The 23,390-nt window shown below is 43.5% G+C and overlaps 1 protein-coding gene across 2 annotated transcripts in view; it reads left to right on the forward strand.

The window, feature by feature from the left end:
• NSMCE2 (NSE2/MMS21 homolog, SMC5-SMC6 complex SUMO ligase) overlaps positions 1-23,390 on the forward strand; it is a 204,637-nt gene that overhangs the window by 57,064 nt on the left and 124,183 nt on the right. For both annotated transcript variants that reach the window (XM_018559467.1, XM_018559468.1), the window contains exon 3: positions 9,850-9,956. In XM_018559467.1, the coding sequence (XP_018414969.1) occupies positions 9,850-9,956 (107 nt within the window). The remainder of the gene's footprint in view (positions 1-9,849; positions 9,957-23,390) is intronic.

Genomic DNA, 23,390 nt, shown 5'->3' on the forward strand with positions numbered 1-23,390 from the left:
CACTTTCTCCTCATCTACATCACATAAGTGGGAGGTGTGCAGTCCACAGGGAGAACTGGGAACAATGCTAACTGAAGATTGCATCACAGTCAGAGAGCACAAGACGTTCACATAATTTCTGCCGGCATCAACAGTTATTTTTTGTGCATTGTATTAACAGATACAATTTAAAGAAAGGTCTTTTCATGGCATATTTTGAGAGAGCAAAAGGAAGCAAATAAGAGAAGTTCATTGTTGGACTTTATTTGCACTTTTATACTTAGATATGCATGTGCATCTGTACCTCTGGGTTGTTTTTTTGGGTCCTCAGTATATAACATGAATGGTATTGGGATATATTTGGAACCTTGTTATGGGGGCGAGGGGTTATAATAATAGATTTGCAGATATGGCACAAACATACAAAAAATAAATCTGCAGTTCCCGGTGATAGAGAATGTAAAGGTGAGCAACTCCACAGGCCAGTGTCTGGTGTGCAGATGACGGGAGAACCGCTCCCTCATCATGTTTACTGCTGGAGATGAGGCCGAGGCTGGCAAGACACCAGTCCTTGTAGGTACAAAAGTAGTTTTAGGTTCTCCTTGAATCGGTCACCATGGAATTTACGTCCGATGGTCTAGGGGCAGGTTTTCCCATGGAAATATGTGGTGCCGTTGTGGATCAGGAACTTGGTTGATCAGGAACTTGGCCGTGTCTTTCTCTCTATTAAAATATGTGGGAAGTGTGTACACAAGCCTTTCACTTCCTGGAAATAGCTTGTATGTAAGGATTCCATTTATAAGGTGAAAAGAATTAGGTAGACTATACTTCTAAGATTTCTGTGGGCTCCGTGCTGGACAGTTATGGTGACGAGCTTTCAGTCTTGGTGCTCTTTTCTGTCCAACTTCAAGTTGGAGCTCTACCTCCACTTTTTTTTTTGCGTTTCAAGACCTGGAAGATGTGATATCCAACATGGAAAGACATCTAGATACCTTTCCACTTTGGTTGAGATATAGGAGCTTTACTACAGTCATGTCTCCCTGTGTCTCAACATGGCCTTCCTCTTGTCATTAGAGCCAGGGATGTCAAATATTTTCCTGTCAAGAAACAGTTTTTGTCTGTTTTTTCAGACCTCATTCTCAGACCAGATGCAGCCTATTTACCTAAGGAACTTCTACATTCCATAGATCTCAGGATATCGTTTTTTTTAAAATTTGTTTTGAAGATTTGAGTAATACCGAGGATGTTCGTTCCATTTTGGTTGAATAGAGTTGTCTTCTCGTTTTTATTTTTTTACTGTGTTCTATGTTCCAAACAAGGGACTTTTATTCCTTTTTACAATAATACACTTCTTTTTATAGAAACACTATCCTTCTCCTTTTTTATATTTGTTTTTTTATGGTAATTATTATTGCTAAAGCCAAAATGTTTGTTTTAACTTTACATAAAGTGGGCAAAGGGGAAGAACAGAACAGAAGTTCTAAGAGAAGTCCTAAAGGTCCCCATAGACGGCCAACATTTTGGCCCATCACTGCTGAGTCGGCCATATTTCCAGCAATGGTTGGCGCTGTAAAGGTTGATTTTAGAAATCAACTAATGAAAAAAAATGTAAAGAAATTGATTAAAAAATTTGCTGAACAGACTTTTTTTTTTTGAGTTGCTGTCACTGTTCGGGAGATTCCTCCATCCACATTTTTCTGGATGGAGGAATTCATTGACATGTATGGCAGCCTTCAAGACAAACTCCAGGCAGAAATCATCTTAACCCTTGCAGTTAAAGGAGATCTTGAGGTGAGTGAAAATCGCCCATCCTCATAGTTCGAGCCGACCTGTGACAATAAAACTGTCGCACGTCGGCTCAACAGATCGGGAAGTGAACAAACGCATACTGTCGCTTGCTCACTTCTCGAACATCTCCCTGCAGAGAGCAGTGACACATTCAACACTCCCCGCAGTGATTCCCCCCCCTCCTTCCCGATTCTCCAGCGCTGGCTGGAGGAACGGACGGGGGAGTGTGCGGGTACAGGCAGGGCCAGGGCTGTCAATCACGCAGCTCGGTGGATCTCAACAGCATTGTTGGGATGTGTCCTGGCTGCGGCAGCCTCAATATACTGCGAGCTGCTATATATTGAGCCTGTGACCCTTAAGAGAACTATGGGGAAAAACGCTTACCCCATAGTTCTCTTTTACTATCACAAATTTTTATTAAGGTTTTAGACAAGATAACAAAACAAAATACACATAGCATCTCGCAAGATACTTACTATCACACAGTCATGTAAGGTCATATCATTGCATAGTGTTAGCTGTTATGACATATCAGGTACATTAGATGCTCACAAAGGGACAAGAACAGAGGTACATTTTGCATAATGAGCTCAAAAGAACAATATTAAGAGATCAAGGAGGGGGAAAGGGTAAAAGTATAGAATAGAAAAAGATCAGGGAAGTATCTGGAAATGTGAAGCTATTACATCCATGGCTCCCATACCCGTTCGAATTTACTTCGGGTATCTCCGAGGATGCTACACAATTTCTCGTGTACCATTATCCACGACAGTTTGGAAATAACTTGTCTGAACGGAACTGCCGGGGATTTCCAGGCCTGTGCCAAGGAAATTTTTGCAGCCAGAAAGAAGAATGATAATAACTTGGCTTTGGGCTTGGATAGGCCAGGGATTGGGCGATTCAATAAAACATACTGTGGGTCACGAGGTGGTCGGCTCTGGAGTACTTTATAGATCAAGGCATAAAGTCTATTCCAGTATGGGCGGAGGCGCGGACATTCCCACCAAGTGTGTAACATTGTTCCAGTAAGTCCGCATCCCCTGAAGCATAAAGGCGACTGACCTGGGTATATAGCCCACAGTCTTGATGGTACCATATACCATCGGGAGAAAACTTTGTAGTTAGCTTTTATCATGGATACGTTTTGCAGTCCCTTAGACAAACGTGAAGAACAGGTATGGGAGAAACTAGAAAAAGATGGCAACCGCATGAATCTATAATCAGCCTTTATAGCAGGGCGCACATTCCGGTATCAGGAAGCTGGGCAGTGCATCATTACACGCTGCCAGGCTTCCTGATTGGCCTGGAAGCCGGCTCCATGCTCTCGTCACCTAGTGACGAGAATCATGGAGGCGGCTACCCTGCTAATCGAGCAGCCGGGTGGCGAGTCTTTACACGCTTTCCAGCTAATCAGGAAGCCAGGTGGCGAGTTACACGCCGCCTGGCTTCCTGAATGGGACTTCCGGTACTCGATATATTCGGTATCGGCGAGTACCGGGGGAAAAATATTGGTGCTCGATACCAAAATATTGGTATCGGTGCACCCCTACTGAGGAACATTCCATCGCTTGAGTAGAAGAGGAAATGCCGCAGGGATCGGTATAGCAGCCAGCTGGCTCCAAGGTTCAGGTGAGTATAGCTTTGTTATTTCCGTAGATGAAAAAGAGCACTTAACCCTTGAGGTGCGGGGATAGTTCCACTGCAAGCATTAAAGGAGAACTGTGGGGGTCAGTGTTTTTCCCCATAGTTCTCCTAAGGGTAACGGGAGGACACAAACTAGCATCTTCCCGTCACCCAAAGCTCGGTATACCGCGACCTGTAGCTTGCGGTATACTGAGACGCCACAGCCGGAACGGATCCCGACAATGCTGTCTGGATCCACCCAGCTGCGTGAGTGACAGCTGGCTCTGCCTATCTAGATGCAGAGCCAGCTGTACCCTCCCTCATCCGTTTCGCTAGTCAGCCCTGGAGGATCGGGGAGGGGGGGGGGAATCCCTGCAGGGAGACGTGAGTGACGGTCACGGCTCTCTGCAGGGATAGATCGAGAAGTGAGCGAGTGACGGTATGTGTTTGCTCGCTTCCCGATCTACTGAGCCGACCTGTGACAGTCTCATTGTCACAGGTCGGCTCAGATTATGAGGCTGAGTGAAAATCACTTGCCTCATAATTCTCCTTTTAAGAATATTTCTGCCTGGAGTTCTTCTTTAACCTTTCCTCACCTTTTCTAAAGTTGTAGTATATCTTTTATTTAATTGTTTTTATTGTTTTGGTCATTGATTTGTAGACACGATTGCCTAATTGTCAGGCTTTGGTAACTGCAAAAAAAGTAAACACAAATAAATAAAGGAAGTTATGAATGTGAGTAAGCCGAATATATTGCTCAATTAGAAAGAATTGCTTACACAGCAGACCATGCATTCCTTTTTTTTTTTTAAGTAATCTGGAAAACACCTACAATTTACATGCTGCGCAGGGAGTGCTGATTTCATTCACAAAACAGGAGGTCAGATCATTTACAGGAAATGCCAGTGACCTAAACTGAGAAATGAACTAGTAGTAGTGTTCATGAATATGGTTACATCAGCCGCGCCATAAGTTAAAGGAAACTCACAAACCTATATGATTACTACCTAAATCTTGTAAATCTGAACTCTATGACACAAATTAAGAGAACTATGGGGTAAGTGTTTTTCCCCATAGTTCTCCTAAGGGTCACTGGAGGACATATACCAGTGTCCTCCCATGACCGCTGCAGCCGGGACGGATCCCGACAATACTGTCGAAATCCACCCAGCTGCGTAAATGACAGCGGGCTCTGCCTATCTAGAGGCAGATCCAGCTGTGCCCGCCCCCTCCACCGTCCTTTCCTCCACTCAGTGCTGGAGGAGAGGGGGGAATCCCTGCGGGGAGCCGTGACTGACAGTCACCGCTCTCTGCAGGGAGACGATCGGGAAGTGAGCGAGCGACTGTATGTGTTCCCTCACTGCCTGATCAATAGAGCCGACGTGTGACAGTTTCATTGTCACAGGTCGGCTCGAACTATGTGGATGAGTGATTTTCACTCACCTCATAGTTCTCCTTTTAAGCTCTGTAATTCATTATTAAAAGTATTTTTTCAATGCATTCACAGTAAGCACCTGCATTGGAGTCGGTATCGGCCTCTTGCAGGCCCTGTACAACAGAGTGCAGAGTGGGAGAAGGAGCACACGGAGCCAATCATTTCATGTGCCAACAATAAAACATGCTAAATAACCATGAAAAGCAGTGACGGCATTGACTTTTTCAGCAGTTTGAGCTCCAGTAGCTCTTCTATTGGATCGGACTACACAGGCCAACATCCATTCCCCATGTGCATCATTGAGCCTTGGCCACCCATGACCCTGTCGCCAGTTCACCCGTTTTCCTTCCTGGGACCACTCTTGGTTGTTCTTGACCACTGCAGACCGGGGATATCCCACAAGAGATGCAGTTTTGGGGTTGCTCTGACCCAGTCTCCTCGCCAACACAATTTGGCCCTTGTCAAAGTCACTAAAATCCTTACACTTGCCCATTTTCTCTGCTTCCAACACAACCACTTCAGGGAAAAAATGTTCACTTGCTTCCTAATATACCCCCCCTCTTCCAGGTGCCACTGTAATATACCCCCCCCCCCACACACTTCTGGGTGCCTCTGTAATATATCCCTCCACTTCTGGGTGCCACTTTAATATATCCCCCCCGACTTTCAGGTGCCATTGTAATATATCCCCCCACTTCTGGGTGCCACTTTAACATATCCCCCCACTTCTGGGTGCCACTGTAACATATCCCCCCCACTTCCGGGTGCCATTGTAATATCCCACCCACTTCCAGGTGCCATTGTAATATGTTCCCCCAATTCCAGGTGCCATTGTAATATATCCCTCCCACTTCCAGGTACCATTGTAATATATCCCCCCCACTTCCAGGTGCCATTGTAATGAGATAATGTTATTCACTTCACCTCTCAGTGGCCATAATGTTATGGCTGATCAGTCCCATAAAACGATTGATCTAATGATCACATCCATTCGTATGTGGCCGCCTTTAGCATTCAGTTTGAGAAAGGGTGCAACCAAGCCAATACAAAATTCTGACAATTCCATTTGTATCTGTCTGTCTATTCTGTTCAATACACAATTTTTGGAATCTATCAGTTAGGGGTTTGGAGCACATGCCGCGTGTCCCATTTTGACATTGGCATGTATGAAGTTTATGATCAAGCCAACTGATCTGACTAATGTTTGCTCAGCATCTGCAAAACTTATTGAGAATTTCAAAACTCACTGTTTCATAATCATTGCTATGGGTAGGTTCTGTCTTTAACATAATCATGTGATCACATCCAATGTTGTAATAAGACATTTTACATCCTCAATATCTATTGCTGAGTTGCAAGGAACTCGCTAAAATTAAACTCTCCATGCAGTGGACTTCAAGAGCTTTGCTGGAGTTGGAATGGCATAGCAAAACCAGTTCATCCACTATGTGAATTTTCCAGTCCAAGATGGACGATTGCAGGATTCTGTCCCACCGTAGAACAAGCCATAAACTGCTAAGTATTAGCACCTCTGTGTCCACCCAAAAGTCATTGCATTGGGTTGAGACAGCCCCTGGCTTCTTCTTTGTCTTAGATACTCCAACATAGAGATCTGCTTTGCAAAATTTCCAACTAATTTTTGCCGAGATGGGAGTTTTGGATGCTCCCCGAACTTTGTGTATTCCAGCTCCTCCTATTACATTCTTCTTCAACAGGGGTAGTGGGGAGCCCCTCATAACGGCTATAGTAGCTGCGCAGACCCCAAAACTCAAATTTAGATATCTCCCAATAGTGTCTTAAGCCTTATTCACGCCATATGCGATGGAGCTGTGTTGGCCATTGTTTCCCGCACAGCCACAAGACAATTTGCCTTGTCACAGGTGGGCACCATTCATATCACTGCGTTACGGTGGGAACGCAGTGGTGTACACTGAAAAAAGTACGGCGCGCTGTACTTTACTTTTTTTTCAGGACAGCGGGATGGGACGCAAAACAAACGCCTCTCACCCCGATGTGCCTGTTAAACTGAATGAAATGGCACTTGTGACATTTCAATAAAGTTCTAAAAAAAAAAAGTATGCAGTGTGAAGTGCCGGGATCACAGCATCAGCACTATGTTGGGTAGTGCACACCAGCCGTTGTGTGCTTTGCGCAGGTGTGAATTGGCCCTGAGAGGTACAGACATTGCCAGGTTTCCAGCATCTGCCAGAAATTGAAATATAAGGGTCCATTCACACAGAGCGGTACCGTGCAAACGTTAACATACACGCGGATTCCGTTCGTTTGCGGCTATTACTATACCTGGAACATGCAGACAATGCACATTGCAATGGATTGTTTTTTTTAATATGTTAAACGCTGTTCCCTCGGGTATTTGTACGGCTGAGCACGCGTGGAAAACAGCTAATGTGTGATTGGAGCCGTAGCTTTTGGTGGACTGTCCCTTTTGCATAATTATTGCATCCATGGTAAAAGCGACATCACAAGCTAACATGTACCCTGCAATGTCATTGTATCATGGATACAGTTAGGATACCTTTTCAATGGACTTTGTAGTTGTTTGCTGGGGATGATCAATACCTGCAATAGATTAAGAAACGTACTGTCTTCGTATAGGAGGTATTTGGACACTGGAAAGGTTATTCTACTGAAGCATGATTGGCCAAAGTGTGAGACGCATTGCTTTATGCCATTTCTTGTGCCCTGTTCACACTGTTGTACTAGGAAAACACATGTGTTATAACCTTTAATGGTGTCCCAACACATTCTGCCAATGCATGCTCTTTGCAGAGCACCACAACACACAGCAATACCACAGTAGTGTCATCTAGCAAGGGGCTGGTGACATAAATGACGGCACTGCGTGGTAGAAAATTGAGGGTTCAATTATAAGATCACCATTTTTTTTAAATGTTAACAATTTTAAACCAGGAAATGAACATTGAGATGATATGAGGCATAAGAAAATTTGGGGTAATTGTACATGGCAAACAGTTTAAAGTGTTTGTAAAGCCTAAAAATTGTCTTTTCTTCTTATGCTGCCCCACCATAGATAAGTGAGTGTTGTCACCTGGACAGGATGTGTGTTAATGACAGAATCACCAGATTAAAAAAATTAAAGGGGAAAAAAAAAATCTTTCTGAAAGCTCTGCTGAACGCTGATGGAATGCAAAGCAGGAGCTGCACTTCTTGCTCCCTGTACAATTGCAACAGTGTCTATGATAGACTCCTGGTCCAGTAAAGTACCTCCGCCCCCTCTGTGCTGCGCCATTTATAAAGCACAGCGAGGACGTTTAGGCTGTGCTTAGGGAATGGCATTGCAGAGGGGGCGGAGGCACAATAACTGGAACTGGAGTCTATCATAGACACCATTCCGATGCATCTGGGAGCCTAAAATACATTTCAGTAGCAATCATCGGCGCTTACAAAGATCTCCTGAAATATGAGAAAAATTAGTTTTAAAGTGAGTTACAAAAAAATATTAAAGGAGAACTATGGGGTTAGGGCTTTTCCCCATAGTTCTCCTTAGGGTAACAGAAGGACACAAACTAGCGTCCTCCCGTCACCCTTATGTCTGGATCCGCCCAGCTGCGTGAGTGACAGCTGGCTATCTAGAGGCAGAGCCAGCTGTACCCTCCCCCGTCCGTTCCGCCAGTCAGCGCTGGAGGATCAGAGCAGGGAGGGGGAATCCAGCACCTCCCCTGTCACGGCTCTCTGCCGTGACAGGATCAAGAAGTGAGCGAACGCCGGTATGTGCTCGCTCACTTCCCGATCTACTGACCCGACCTGTGACAGTTTCATTGTCACAGGTCAGCTAGAACTATGAGGTGAGTGAAAAGCACTCACCTCATAGTTCTCCTTTTAAAGGTTCACAAAAAAAAGTAAAAATAACTGTGCGTCGAGTTGGTCTTTAAGGCTTATTCACACCAGTGGCCTCATTCTAATGCAGCCACTGGTGTGTGCTGTAAAGTGCCGATACTTTGTAGATGACACACCACACGTTTACTGTTTCTTTAACTTTATTGAAACATCACAAAATGTTCATTCATGTTCATTCATGTTTATTCACTGTTGTGCATTGCAATGCTGGTTAGTGCATTGCAACCCGCTGCACTGATAGGTAGTGCGTGTCTTCCTTTTTTTTTTCTTTTCACTGCAGCGCGGTGTTGTGAACTGAACTAATACGACATAAGACAATTTGCCCTGTCTATGATTTGGGCAAGGCAGTCCAATCTGGAGTCTGCAATCTGACCATGTTTTATGTTGCGTCCTAAATATGGCAGTAACAGAAAACATGGTCAGAAACATGCATTGGATTGTGGATAGGGCAATCGAGTTGCTTCCACGGGCTGAATGACAGAAATCTAGCTTATGTTTGGCCAGCTTTAGGTTTCTTTTATGTAGTCCAGACAGAACCTTTGAGAGTGTCTGTTATCAGCACTGAACCGAGGCAGATAACATAGCCTGGCACTGACGGAACACGTCTGCCAAATGAAGAAGGAGATGCCAATCCTTGAGAGATAATACAACAGTTCAGTAGTTTAGATTATTATTTCTCATAGGTGGTGGGCTGTCCTTCAAAATGGTCTCATTATCAACCACCAATTAAAAATACATTTACCTAATTCACTCCTATGCTGTCATATATATTTTTTAAATGTAAAATATTTATTTGATAACATATTCAAATATGATAGGAGGCATTCTAGCCATCTGTTTCAGGGCAATAATGTCTTCTAAAAATGAAGCAATAGGCTTCCCAAAATGTAAAGTACGAAGTGAAGGTTATGTGGGATTCGGCAACAAACAATGCGGTTGCTTGCCACTATTGATATGCTGGCGAGCAAAGCAATGTCTCCATCAAAGGTGTTACATTTACGGCATTAGACGCATTTTGTTTACCTGCCTTAAACAATCTGTATTCTGTATTAAGTAGCTGTTTAAAAATGTCAACAAAAGCTCTTCTGTATCTCTGTTTGCTCCATGGTATTTCCCTGACCAAGAATGCCTGTGTGTCATTGCAGGTGACACGGTGGACGTGGAGAGCATGGAGTCCGTCATGTTGGAATATGCCGCTGTCAACAGAGATTTAAACAATTACATAAAGGCAGTTGAAGAAACCATTGGCAAGGTGAGAATAGGAAACAAGTTGCAGCTTGTCCTGTATTAATCATTATTCCTGCATGTCTCAGAATATTGTTGCATTAATATATTTTCCCATTCTTTGATTGATTCGGTGGATTGTGTACACTCGGTGTAGAATGTTAGCAGCTGACCACAAAGGTCAAACTTTTCTTCCCTGTAACTCAATCTGTGAGAATAAATGAGAGTTTACATTTAAAAGTACAAAGCATTAGAAAAATAAACTTTAAAGATTTAATCCACACAAAGAGACATGGTGGGTTTTGGTTGGATGCCACAGAGCTGACTCGCCTTCCAGTTCTTATAATTTCAGACGGTATGCCAGTTACACTTACATTGTTTTTGTCCTAGGATTTCTATATTATAGGGAATATCTAGAAATGTTCATTTTGCCTAATCCAGGGATGTCCAAACTGCGGCCCTCCAGCTGTGGGAGAACTAGGAATCCCATGAGGCATTGCAAGATTCTCAAAGCCACAGACATGACTCCCGGAGAGAGATGCTTCATGAGATTTGTAGTTTCACCACAGCTGCAGGGCCGGAGTTTGGACATCCCTGGCCTAATCTGTACTCTAGAAGATTAAACTTTTGTCTTGAATTCCTGAAATATAGCAGTGCACCTCAATGCTTACACCATTAAGCCCCGTTCAGACGTAGGTGTTTTGCAGCTCGATTGTTTAAGTGCTACAACTCTCAGTAAGTGGAATTCCATTGTTTTCAATGGCCTTGAGTGTTCTGTTGCTGGTAGCCTGACACCTATAGTACAAAAAAAGTACATGAGTACATAAAAATCTACAGGGCGAAAACCACTGGACTCTTCTGTAGTACAAGTAGTGCATAAAACGCTTTAAAATTGCACATACAAACGCCCATTGCAAGGCCTTTAAATTGCCTGGCTACACCTTACACTTAGGTGTGAATGCAGCCTCGGCGCTGTACACTGCCTGGCCAAAATAAATTTCACCACCTGGCTTCAGTGTTATGAACTGGGGTTTCTTCAGTTGGTCAGGTCTAGGCTCAGCAAAATTATTTCCCCAAAAAAATGAAGTCCGCTGTCTCTCTGAATATACTGAATGACCAGGTTCTAACATCAATGGATTTTTTTCTTCCCTGATGGCACATCGAACATATTCCAAGATGACAATGTCAGGATTCATCGGGCTCAGATTGTGAAAGCGTGGTTCAGGGAGCATGAGACATCATTGTCACACATGGATTGGCCACCACAGAGTCCAGACCTTAACCCCATTGAGAATCTTTGGGATGTGCTGGAGAAGACTTTACACAGAGGTCCGACTCTCCCATCATCACTACAAGATCTTGGTGAAAGATTAATGCAACTCTGCAGCAAAATAAATGTTGTGACATTGCATACGCTTATCGAAACGATTCCTTGGCAAATGTGTGCCGTAATCAAAGGTAAAGGCGGTCCAACTAAATATTAGATTGTGTGACTTTTGTTTGGGCCAGGCAGTGTATAGCTGCAGTGTTATATCATCTAAAGCACTGCTGGTCTCACCAGATTTGGAATGAGATTTGGTGATGGCATCACTGCTCTGATCACTGTTCTCCTTGCTAAAGAGGAAACTGTACCTGAGGGCTTGCAGACCAGCATCTCCCTACTTCACGTCATCCATTCTATGGCATTCTGGCACCTCTCCTGCTGCTTCTTATTCCTCAACGGTCATCAGATCAGAAGTTATTGAAGGACAGCACTAACATGAAAAACAAAGCCCTGCTCCTCTACCAAGATGGCAGCCTTTACACAGAGACCTAGTGCAGAACAGGGCATTGTCAGTCAGTAATGGGGACATGATCAGCTGCAGGGAGACCACAGGCAATAGTGGTGGCTAGTCATTTACCCTCTTGTCTTGGCTTTTGTTTTTGCACAGCTTCTTTAAGGGCTGAGCTAAGGTCTACGTTTGTAGTACTTATCAGAAGTATAGCTGTCCTTACTGGAAAGTCAAATTTAAACATTTTCACCCCATGTTAAACAGATCTGTTGCAACGTCTTCTAAGTTATCAAAATGATCTTATCAGAGCTATTTCCTCTATATTCATTGTGCAACGGCTGGTGCTTCTCAATTCCATTGTGAACTAAAGTGAGAAAACCAAAGCTGACATTTAGTGGAAGAGGACTGGAAACACTTTTTAGTAAAGAACCATAACTCCTAAAATATAGAAGATTTTATGGAAAGGATAATAACCAGAGGTGCACCAAAATAAAAATTTTAAAACCCGAAAGGAAAAAAATGTCAGGCCGAAACCGAAATATAAACTTTTAGATTTTTTTTTTTTAGATTTTATTTATTTTTATTAAATGTTTTTATTTTTTACTTTACTTTTAGGGGCTTCGGGGAAATATTAGGGGTCTAAACAGAACCCTGATATTTCCCTTTTTTAAACCGAAAAAGAGATTGAGGACACAGAGTCCTCAATCTCTTTTTCTGCAGCCCCTGTTATAAATGAACAGAAATCCTCTATACTGAGTGTTCCTGCTCATTCATAACATGTGGATATAGAATGTCCACAATCATGAATGAACAGGAGGTGATGTAGATCACTTCCCATTCATTCATAATTGAGGATATAGTAACCATACTCTGTCCTCAATTATTTACAAACACTCAGCGATCACTGACTGACTGCTTGTACCAGCTCTCCTTCCTGACACGCTGTCATAGGAGGCCGAGCGAGGGGTGTGGAAGGAGAGCTCAGCCTCCTGTGACAGCGCTGGCTGTCTCCGCCCACACTGCTCTGATCTGTGACAGGAGGCTGAGGAGAGACACCGGCGGCTCATAGTGCTCTTCTCCCGCAGTGCTCAGCCACCTGTGACAGTTTCTCTCATCCACGCTGGGACATAGAGCAGCGCCCAGCGGGGATGAAAGAAAGCAAGGATGCGCCGCTGTATCGGGAGGAAAAATGGCACTTTCGGCATTTAGCCAATAGTGCCTTTTTAGGCCGATATGTTTCAGCGGCCGATATATCGGTGCATGCCCAATGATAACATGACATTTCCAGCATTTTGAAGTTATGAAGAAAAATAACAAGGACAAATTTTGTGAACTTCAAACAGATATAAAAGACACAAATGAATGTCCAAAGTCAGTGTTGTTACCCTACGACAGAAAGTGGTACACAAGGACTTTTATGGCAGGATCACAAGGTATTATTTCACTGAAAGCCGCATATTTAAAAAAACTGCAAATGATTTTTGAAATTCTCTTAATATGGTAAAACTTCTGAGATTTTAGTGATTTGGGTTTGTTTATACTTAGGCTAGTTATTTTCCGTTCCTAATTCTCTTCAGAAACAGTGTGTGGTATGTACAATCTGGGATATATTATGTCGCTCTTTTGGGAGCCATGATACATTTTATAATCTCCAATTAATACTCGACTTCATTCTGCTGCTGTTATTTTATATGAGAGCGGCTGACATCCTCTGCCATTTGTTACAGCATTAAGAGCCATAAACCTGCAGGGGGCAGGCAGTATGTATATTTATTGAAGGATTGATTTGAGCATAATCATTAAACTTGTTCCTAATATATCGCAGTGATTTAAGGAGAATGTAGTAAGATTTTAGTCTATGAAAAAGCTCTTTTCTTGTTTTGCTAGCATGGCATTATCATTGGCTGTTCCTGCTTGGTCTAATGTGTGTGTAGTAAAAAGAATTTGGGGAGATGTGTCCTACTAGCATGGTGTAAATGTGACATCAGTTGGGTGGGTTATGATGTCATTGTAGTTGTGACTTTAAAGAAGAACTCCCAGGAATCTAAAAAAGTATCCTTGCATTGCAGCTACCTACCCCTGTATTACAAAGGTGAAGGTAATCTTAAACTTCAAACTTTTTTTTTCAAAACTGAATCCAGATCAAACAAATTATACAATTATACATTGCCCAGCAAAGTATTTCTAAGGCTGGGTTCACACGTAGGCGTATCGAATATGCGTGTTTTTACCGCTATTCGCTGTAAAAAAACGTGCGACAAACGCGCGTTTCCGAGGGCTACCTGGCTGTATCCCAATGGATACACGCGGCAAATACGCCCCAAAGAAGCTCCTGTACTTCTTTGGGCATAGGCCGTTTTGTAGCGCGTTCATATGGCCTGTAATACGCCCAGGTGTGAACCATACCCATAGGAAATAATGGGATTTCGGTGTTTGAGCGTTTTGCAGAGCGTAGGAACGCGCTACAAAACGCCCAGGTGTGAACCAGGCCTTACTTTTACTCAAGCACTTGCCTTGCCATGCCTGCGTGTTTGTGGAGACGCACACAGCTTACTAGCGCACACACCAGGGTGGCTCTATAGGACCCTGCAAGGGAAAGGAGCCAACCTAAAACAGAATATCAGGATGGGGGGGTCTAGGGTAGGGTAAGGGAGAGAGAGATATTCATTTTTTTTCTATAATGAATCCAGATCAAACAAATATGCATTGCTCAGCAAAATGTTTCTTTACATTTTTGCCCAAAAACTTACTATGATCATGTTCGTGTAACTCCAACCCTCTCAGCTCAGTTTCTCTGAACTTCCTTTTGAATACAAAATCACAAGGGGCAGAGCAGTCTGTAGCAGCTGTCCATCTACTAGCTTGAAGGGAGAAGGGAGTAGTGTAGTGAATTGGCTTGCCATTCCTGTGTCTTTGTGAAGATATCCACAGCTTACTCGCACACACAAGGGTGGCTCCATAGGACTCTGCAAAGGAACGGAGCCACCATAAAACAGGATATCAGGGTCAGGGGTACAGCTAATAATGCAGGAAGCTAAAACTTTTATACATCAAGAAGCAGCATCCATTGTAAGTGATTTCATCAGCATTTGAAGTGGCTTAAAACTTTTTGACTTTAATATCATTTTAAGTAAACTGAGAACCACTTAATCATAAAGCAGTTGATTTTCATCAGTATAAAGAAGAAGTTCGTATCTAAAATAGAGTAATGAGAGAGAGCGGAGCCAGGCCCCGGTGAAAATAGAAAGGAGAAGGAACAACCTAAGATTTCAGGGGGTGAAAGAACCTTCTCCTTTTCTCAAGAACCTTCTGTCAGCGCTGGCGGATCGGAGCGGGGAGGAGGGGAATCCAGCCCCTCCCCCTGTCACGGCAGAGAGCCATGACGGGATCGAGAGGCGAGCGAACGCCGGTATGTGTTCGCTCACCTCCCGATCTACTGAGCCGACCTGTGACGGTCTCATTGTCAGAGGTCGGCTAGAACTATGAGGTGAGTGAAAAGCACCCCCCCCCTCCCCCCTCATAGTTCTCCTTTAATGGCATGCGCAGCTGAGTTCATTCATCCCAGCATATAGGTGTGCCAAGGGTGTACACTTTGTTGCGCATGCTTGTGCACTTTCAAAACTTTCTTGCAAGGAGGAAGGTAAGAAGCCCTTATTGCAAAAGGGACCTAGTATGTCGCTTCTGCTATACAAATCCTTCCTGCTTGTAAATTTGTACAATCAGGGATAAGTTTCCCTTTACCCTAGTCTAGCCTAGACTAATCACTGCAGGAGCATGCGTACCTTATCGGACAGATTTCTAATGTTCCTGAACCGAGATTTTGGAAATCTGATATTTGTGCTGAAAACGACTTCTTTGACAACAGGGCAAGGCTTTTCTAAAATAATGTTTAACAAGAATATCGCCTGTAAGCTTTCATCTTTTCCACAACGTTTTATATTCAAGTCCTGTTTGTTACCAGCCTAGGTGTTTCAAGTTCATGGAGCTGCAATTTCCCACAAAGTTGCACAATATTTTAGATTGTAGTAAGCACCACCCTTGCTTCTCCTTTTCTTAGAAATGCGTGAAATGAGCAATAATGAGAACTCGTATAGCTTGTTGTTTTGTGCCGTCATTGTTACAAAAGTATGCTGTAAAAGTTAAACAAAGCTTGACAGAATGTGGTCAGTCTGGAAGCATGATCTGGTTCTAGATCTTTGTTTGGGAAATTCAGGTCACAGAGGTATTGAAGGGCAACTGAAGTGAACTGAAAAAATGAGATTTGCTGTGTCATAGGGAACATCTAGTAATGTTAAGTGTGTCTAGGCACTCCTGTGCCTTCTGCCTTATAGCTGTGTATCTGCAGCATGAGATCTAAGGCACTGCTCTCTGTGACTGGTAGTCTCAGGAAATGTACAGGGTTATTCACAATAGGGTGACGAGTTTGGAGAAGGCAGGAGAAGGGGAACAGTCTAGAACAACATAGCTGAATTGGATAATTTTTCCAAATCAGCTATGTTGTCCTAGATTGTTAATTTCTCCTGCCTTCTCCAAACTCTTCACCCCTTTTGTGAATAAAGCCATGCCGTCACCAAGGTGGCTCCTCACAGAAAAACAGGAGGAAATATCATCTGCAGGGAGACCACAGATGATACTGGTGACTAGTCCTTTGCCTCTTTTTTTTTTGAGGTGGGGGACGTTTCTAGACATCAGTTGCTCTTTAACCTCTTGCCGTCCGCCCGTAGTAAAAAAAAGGACGGACGGCACTGCAGCATCTGCGGGTTGCCGTACACATTTAGAGAAATATTTCACCTATAAGCCCTATAGAGGTGTGTATCTTGATTAGGCAATGTTTACTGGGTAATATGTCTTTTGAGTACCACAATACACATTGAAAGGAATTGATCAAAACTGGAGCAGACAAATCTGGAGCAGCTGTGCATGGCAACCAATCAGCTTCTCTCTTCAGTTTGGTCAGTAAAGGTGCCCACACACCTTACAATTTATCTGCAGATTTGCTATGGTCAGATGGAAAAGGTGCAACAGATTCCTCCATCTACTCTAAACTGTGTGGATGGAGTAATCTCCACCTGGGCCAATCTGTTGCACTTTTTCCATCTGACCACAGAAAATCTGCAGATAAATTGTAAGGTGTGTGGGCACCTTTACTGACCAAACTGAAGAGAGAAGCTGATTGGTTGCCATGCACAGCTGCTCCAGATTTTGTCTGCTCCAGTTTTGATAATTCCCCCCATTGACATCTATTATCTTGTTAAATCCTCTGAATTCTTGGATCAACGCATCGTTGCACTGTCACCTTCCTCTCTCTCTCCTTGCTGCACCTTGCTGACTGGAGTTCAACATTTAAATATCTACGAATAGTTAAGTAAATGTATTTTGTATGCTATTTATAGGTTAGTCTACCCAAAACTGATATTTGATTTTGGTTAATCCTGGAGAAGGAAACCATCTGACATTTCCTTGCATATCTGAGGGACACCATTGGTGAGATCTCTGTACTAGGTTCTTGGTTCTGCACACATGCTGGTGGGACCCCCACCGTCCCTGATGTATTTGTGAACATTTTATATTAGAGTGAATGTAACAGGACGAGCTTGAACAGACACTGCAGGATATTTCCCTTCACCATCAAAGGAAGTGCAGGAACGTTTCTCCAGTGGACAGCCGGAAAACCAGAGGTTCTACCACTCCCCACCTCCTCTGAGGAAAAAAAAAATCCATATTGGAGAGAGCCTAATTTTCTTTAGGGCTTGGGTCACCTGCATCAGTTTGAAAAGCTTTCAGAATTCAGGTATAGTTGGCCTCCTTCTGACCTACATTTTACCTTCAAGTCTTGCATTCCGGTTGACTTGTATGAGGATGCAAAACACATTTGGAACGAACCAAGCCCATCATCACAGGCCCTTAATATCTTGGTATTCCAATGACGAAATCTACACTTGAGTTCCTAGGTCTGAACCACGGTATTAGAGAATGCAAAAGAAAGAATAGGAAGACTCTGAGGTTAGTAAAAACCCAAAAGCTTCAAGTTGTGCGAATACAGATTCAGGAGCTGTAGAAGAAGGATCTCTCCCCTTCAGTGGTCAAGACGAATCAGAAGCCTGCAGGTGTCTCATCCTATCATATTTTATCTATAGCTGAAGTTGGGGGGCACAGATGCTTTTCAAATTTTGCAGTTCAAACAAAAAAGCATTCCTCATTTGTGCTACAGTATCTTCTCTGTGCTCATAAACATGGCCCAGTACTGGAATGTGAGGAGTGGACGCTGAGCCTGACCTCGAGGTAGATAACTCGGGGTGTGATAGTGATGATGCAATGTTCCACAGATATAGGGGGGTGTCATAAGAAGGCCAGGTCAGGCTTGGTTTTGTCTTCAGTGTATTCTCACATTGCATTATGACACAATGAAATATTACAATAGTTCTCACCCGACATGGGGCCGGAATGTGAATTCCTCTCTGCCACGTGTGTGTGTGTATTTTACTCCACAGCCTCACTATATACTGAGGGGAATTGATCAAAACTGGAGCAGATGTGCATGGCAACCAATCAGCATCCACCTTTCATTTTCAAAGCTTAACTCAACAAACTTAAGAGAGAAGCAGATTGGTTGCTATGGGCAACTGCTCCAGATTTTGTCTGCTCCAGATTTGATAAAGTCCACCCACTGTATATAAAACTTATAGAAAGTATTCACGCCTAGGAAGTTTTCATGTTTTGTAGATCCCACATTTTGCATTGTCACTAGGGCAGGAATAGATGAGAAATTTTCCAATGGGGACACTAGTTATGGTGACCCTGCTGACCCCCAGGGATTTCTGTTTCCTCTCACTTCCTGTTGTGCCTATTGTACAGGAAGTAAATAAAATCTCCCCAATGGGACACACGTGGCAAAAAAAAGGTGACGGGTTATGCCCCTCTGTTACTCTCCAAATCTCCTAGCCCAGGGTTCAGCGATTTAATGCAAATTTCAGTCCCTGTGCTCAGTGGCAGATTGGTGCAAATTTCAGTCCATGTGTTCAGTGATTGATACAAATTTCAGTCCGTGTGTTTATTGATTGGTGCAAATTTCATCATATTGTTGCACAACAGTTAAACCGTGACTGGTGAATCCTGTCAGTTGTTTTTTTTTTTCTCTCTGTATTTCTGTTGATGTCTCACTTCCTGTCTGGGGTACCATGAACAGGAAGTGGGGGTAGCAATGAATACAGTTCTTACCCTTATTCATTACCGGTATTGATTTAGCACCGACCATTTACATCAGTCCCTGCCCTCAAGGAGTTTACAATCTAAGGTCCCTATTGCACACACATACAGGGCTGATAGACAGGAACCATTTAACCTTGCAGCAAGTCTTTGGAGTGTGGGAGGAAACCAGAGTACGCAAGCAAAGAGAGTCCATGCAGATAGTGTCCTGACCAGGATATGAACTGGGAACCCCAGTGCTGCAAGGCAGAAGTGAAAACCACTACGCTACTGTGCTACCTTCCCCATCTATCCGGAAACCAAAAAAGAAGTTTTATCTGCCCATACACTTCGAAACAACCTTGGTGAATAAAGGAATTGGTTGCTTTCAAAATCATGAATGTCTTTGGGTGAATTTGTGTGCTAAAATGTTTATATAGTCTCTCTCTCTCTCTCTATCTCTCTCTCCTCTCTCTCCTCTCTCTCCTCTCTCTCCTCTCTCTCCCCTCTCTCTCTCTCTCTCTCTCTCCTGTACCTTCTAGCAGAGAAACGGCCCCAAAGCATAATGTTTCTACCTCTGTGCTTGAATGTAGGGATGGTGTTCTAAGGGTCATAATCAGCAACACGACGAGTCAAGTTAATGCCACAGAGCTCAATTTTGGTCACATCTGACCGCAGCACTTTCTCCCAATCCTTCTCTGAACCATTTAGATTTTCATTGGCAGACTTTAGACGGGCCTGTACATGTGCCTTCTTGACGAGAGGGACCTTGCGGGCACTGCAGGATCCCAATCCATGGTAGTGTATTGTGTTACCAATGGTTTGTTTGGTGGCTGTGATCCCAACTGCCTTGAGATCATTCACAAGCTCCTCCCCGTGTAGTTCTGGGCTGATCCCTCACTTTTCTCATGATCATCCCTACCCCGTGAGGCGAAATCTTGCATGTAGCTCCAAACCGAGGGCGATTGATGGTTATGGATGGTCCTTCCATTTGGGAATAATCGCTCCAACAGTTGTTTCCTTCTCACCAAGTTTTTGCCGATAGTCTTGTAGCCCATTCCAGCCTTGTGCAGGTCTACAATCTTGTCCCTTTGACAGTTCTTTGGTCTTGCCCATGGTGGTGAGGTTCTTGCCCATGGTGGTGAGGTTTGAATGGAAGAAAGAGATTCTGTGGACAGGTGTCTTATATACATAACCAGTTGTTAGGAGCACCTTCTTTAAGTGACAGGACTAATCTGTGTACCACATAGCCAGTCTGTGGGAGGAGCCAGAATTATTGTTGGTTGGTAGGGGATCAAATACTTTATTTTACTCACTGAACTGCAACTCAATTTATAACATTTATATCATGTGTGTTATCTGGATTTATGGTTGATATTCTGTCTCTTATATAAAATTATAAAAATTCTAGACCTTTCATTTCTATGTAAGTGAGCAAACTTACAAAATCTGCAGGGGATCAAATCATTATTTTCCTCAGTATATATATTTACTGTATGTATATAATGTTTCCCTTTAAGGAATGATGACACAAGTGGTTTGACGGTTTGACTTTTCCTGCAAGTTTATCTTCAGAGTATATAGTGAGGATGTGGTGTGATATACATATGTTTATACATACATTACACAAATACGCTGCGCTGTAATCTGCATCTTCGATCTATTGTTGTGGGGGAAGTATTGGAGAAAAACATTTTTAAAATGTTGCTCTGCCCAGTAGTTCTTCTTGCCATGTAGCAAGCACAATAAGAGAAATCCCCTAACATACAATTTTATATATGTTATTTCCTGCAACCTTTTGACTTTATGGTGTTATGTGTGACACTTCATCCTGTAGTTTATGAAAGGCAATTACATTTTTTAGACTTGTATGAAAATGTTAGCAGTTCACTGTGAATGTTTCTACCAATGTCTGTTAGAGGATCTGTCACATGTTGTAAGTAAATAGACATAAAACTTTCATTAAAGAGCCCTTGACTGATCTGTAAGGCCTACAAGGCCTTCTCATTTCCCCTGGTTACCTGGACAATGTGCATAAGGTCCCTGATTTTTGCTTTGACTCCCCTATTTGATATTTGCCTATCTTGTTGCAGAACCTTTGTTAACCAGTGAATTGTTGAGTGGTGGGGCTTGGTTCCATTCGGGTTGGGGATTATGTGGGAGACTATGGACAGTGTGACTTGCATCGTGGGGTCACTGGGTACCCAAATAATCACCCTTGACACGCAATACACCTGATAGGTTTGCTTTTACAAAGATTTATCTTTACATAGTATGCTAATATATGTGTACAGATATGGGGGAAGCTATATTGGCTTATTACATATGCAAGCTGTGCAACTTGCTCACCAACTGATGCACAGTGATTGTGTTGTACTGATTCTTCCTTCAATTGAATTATTGTGGTTGTTAACAGTTACTATAGCCCTTCTCCGGGTTCCATGCCCTCCACCCCTCCAAAATTGTCACGCCATTCTTGTCACGCCCACAGGCAGTATTTTATGCTTTTTGCCTTTTAATACTTACCTTTTCTGAGCGGGTCCAAAGAGTCCTCTTCCACTTATCTTCTTAATCAGACTTGGTTGTCCCAACTGAGACATTGTGAATAAAGGGCGCTGTCTTAACACCCCTCTTAGGGGACGGGCCCATGATCCCCCTGCACTCACAGTAGGTGCTCAGTCTCCAGTGTTGTGCGACATCGGGCATCCTACAACCAAAAGACTGAGGACATCTTTTGGCGAAGAGGAGGTCCTGTGATGGGTGAGTATTGCAGCCTCACCAATAATAAAATGTAGCCGGTAGGTTTTAAGTAGGGGTGCACCGATACCCAGTATTTGGGTGAGTACTCGTACTTGCCCAAATACTCCCAATGCCTATCCCGAACTTCTCGTATCAGGAAGTTAGGTGGCGCGTCATTATACGCTGCCCTTCTTCCTGATGGGCCAGAAAGCCGGCTCCCTTGTCACTTGGTAACGAGGGAGCATGGAGCCTACTTCTCGGCCAATCAGTAAGCTGGACAGCGTGTAATGACTTGCTGCCCAGTTTCCTGATTGGTCGGGAAGCTTCCTGATTGGCCAGAAAGCCGGCTCCATGCTTCCTTGTCACCTGGTGACGAGGTAGTATGGAGGCGGCTTCCCGGCTAATCAGAAAGCCGGGTGGTGAGTCATTACACGCCGCCCGTCTTCCTTAATGGGACTTCAGGTATCTGTATTCGGTATCGGCGAGTACCGGAAAAAAAATATCGATACTCATACTCAATCCTGAAAAAACGGTATTGGTGCATCCCTAGTTTTAAGCAAGGAAGCTGACTACACTGCCTGACACATCACCACCTAAGAGAACCTACCAACATGTATGTGAAACATAGTGAACAGCAAACATGTAAAGAACATGAGAAATTGAGTGATAAGGAACCTGACTGCAGGGGTAGTTTTGTTTGAATCTGAGAAAAGAGCATACTCTAAAATAGACCCAAATGATTTATTTATTTCAGCTATTGTATAGCGCCGACAATTTACACAGCACTGTACATTTAGTACATTCACATCAGTCCCTGCCCTAATGGAGCTTATTATCTAAGGTCCCCGGCCAATAGCCAATTCAGACAGGAGCCAATTAACCTACCAGCATGTCTTTGGAATGTGGGGAGAACCGAAGTACCCGGAGGAAACCTACACAAGCACAGGGAGAACATGTAACATCCTTGCAGGTGGTGTCCTGGATGAGATTTAAACCAAGGACTCCAGGGCTGATCGAGAGAAGGTCTTAACTCTGAGCCACTGTGGTGCCCAATCCAATCTAAAAAGAATGAAAGGTATGGCCAGCCAGCATTATCAACAAATGCCCACAGGTGCCAATATGAGCTAAAGCCCCATAACCTTCCAGTGTATCTTTGGATAGTTTTCCTGGATGAAGAGAATCCGTGTAGATGTTTTCCTGGTGAAACTGATTGATTCAAGGTCACTGATGCCGCAAGTTCAGAGATCTGACCGCCAATTTGCCTTGTTCTAGTGAAGGCCTTAGGAAGGGCAAGGCATTGCGCATGCCTCTAGCCTTGAGGCTGGAAAGGTAGACAGGATAACATGACCTCTCTGTGAACCATGGTGTGTGCCTGAAGATTATTGCCAGATGTTTTATAAGAATTCTCTTATTTATTCTGCTATGTCCACAGATTATGCAGCTGTCAGTTTATACCTTATAGTCACAATGTGATTTATTTCAGGAAGCTTGGGTACTGTTTCATACTATCCCTACCTTTTGTCAATACCATTTACTCGAATATGGTATATAGCATGACCTCAAGTGGGCCATTTCTCTAAGTTTACAGCTCTGCTATAATAATTTCCAGACATGTCACGTTATCAGGGCGGGTGCTAGACTATTTTGCGCCCTAGGCAAGATCAGCTACTTGCAGCCCCCCTCCCGCGGCACACTCCCAATCCCTCCCCCGTGCGGCTCTATTCTCCTGCCGGCTAGCCTCTGCAGGTGACAGGTGGGTGTAAGCC

This window comes from Nanorana parkeri, unplaced genomic scaffold (assembly GCF_000935625.1).
Source record: "Nanorana parkeri isolate BGI_ZX_2015 unplaced genomic scaffold, ASM93562v1 scaffold397, whole genome shotgun sequence".
NCBI classification, from domain to species: Eukaryota; Metazoa; Chordata; class Amphibia; order Anura; family Dicroglossidae; genus Nanorana; species Nanorana parkeri.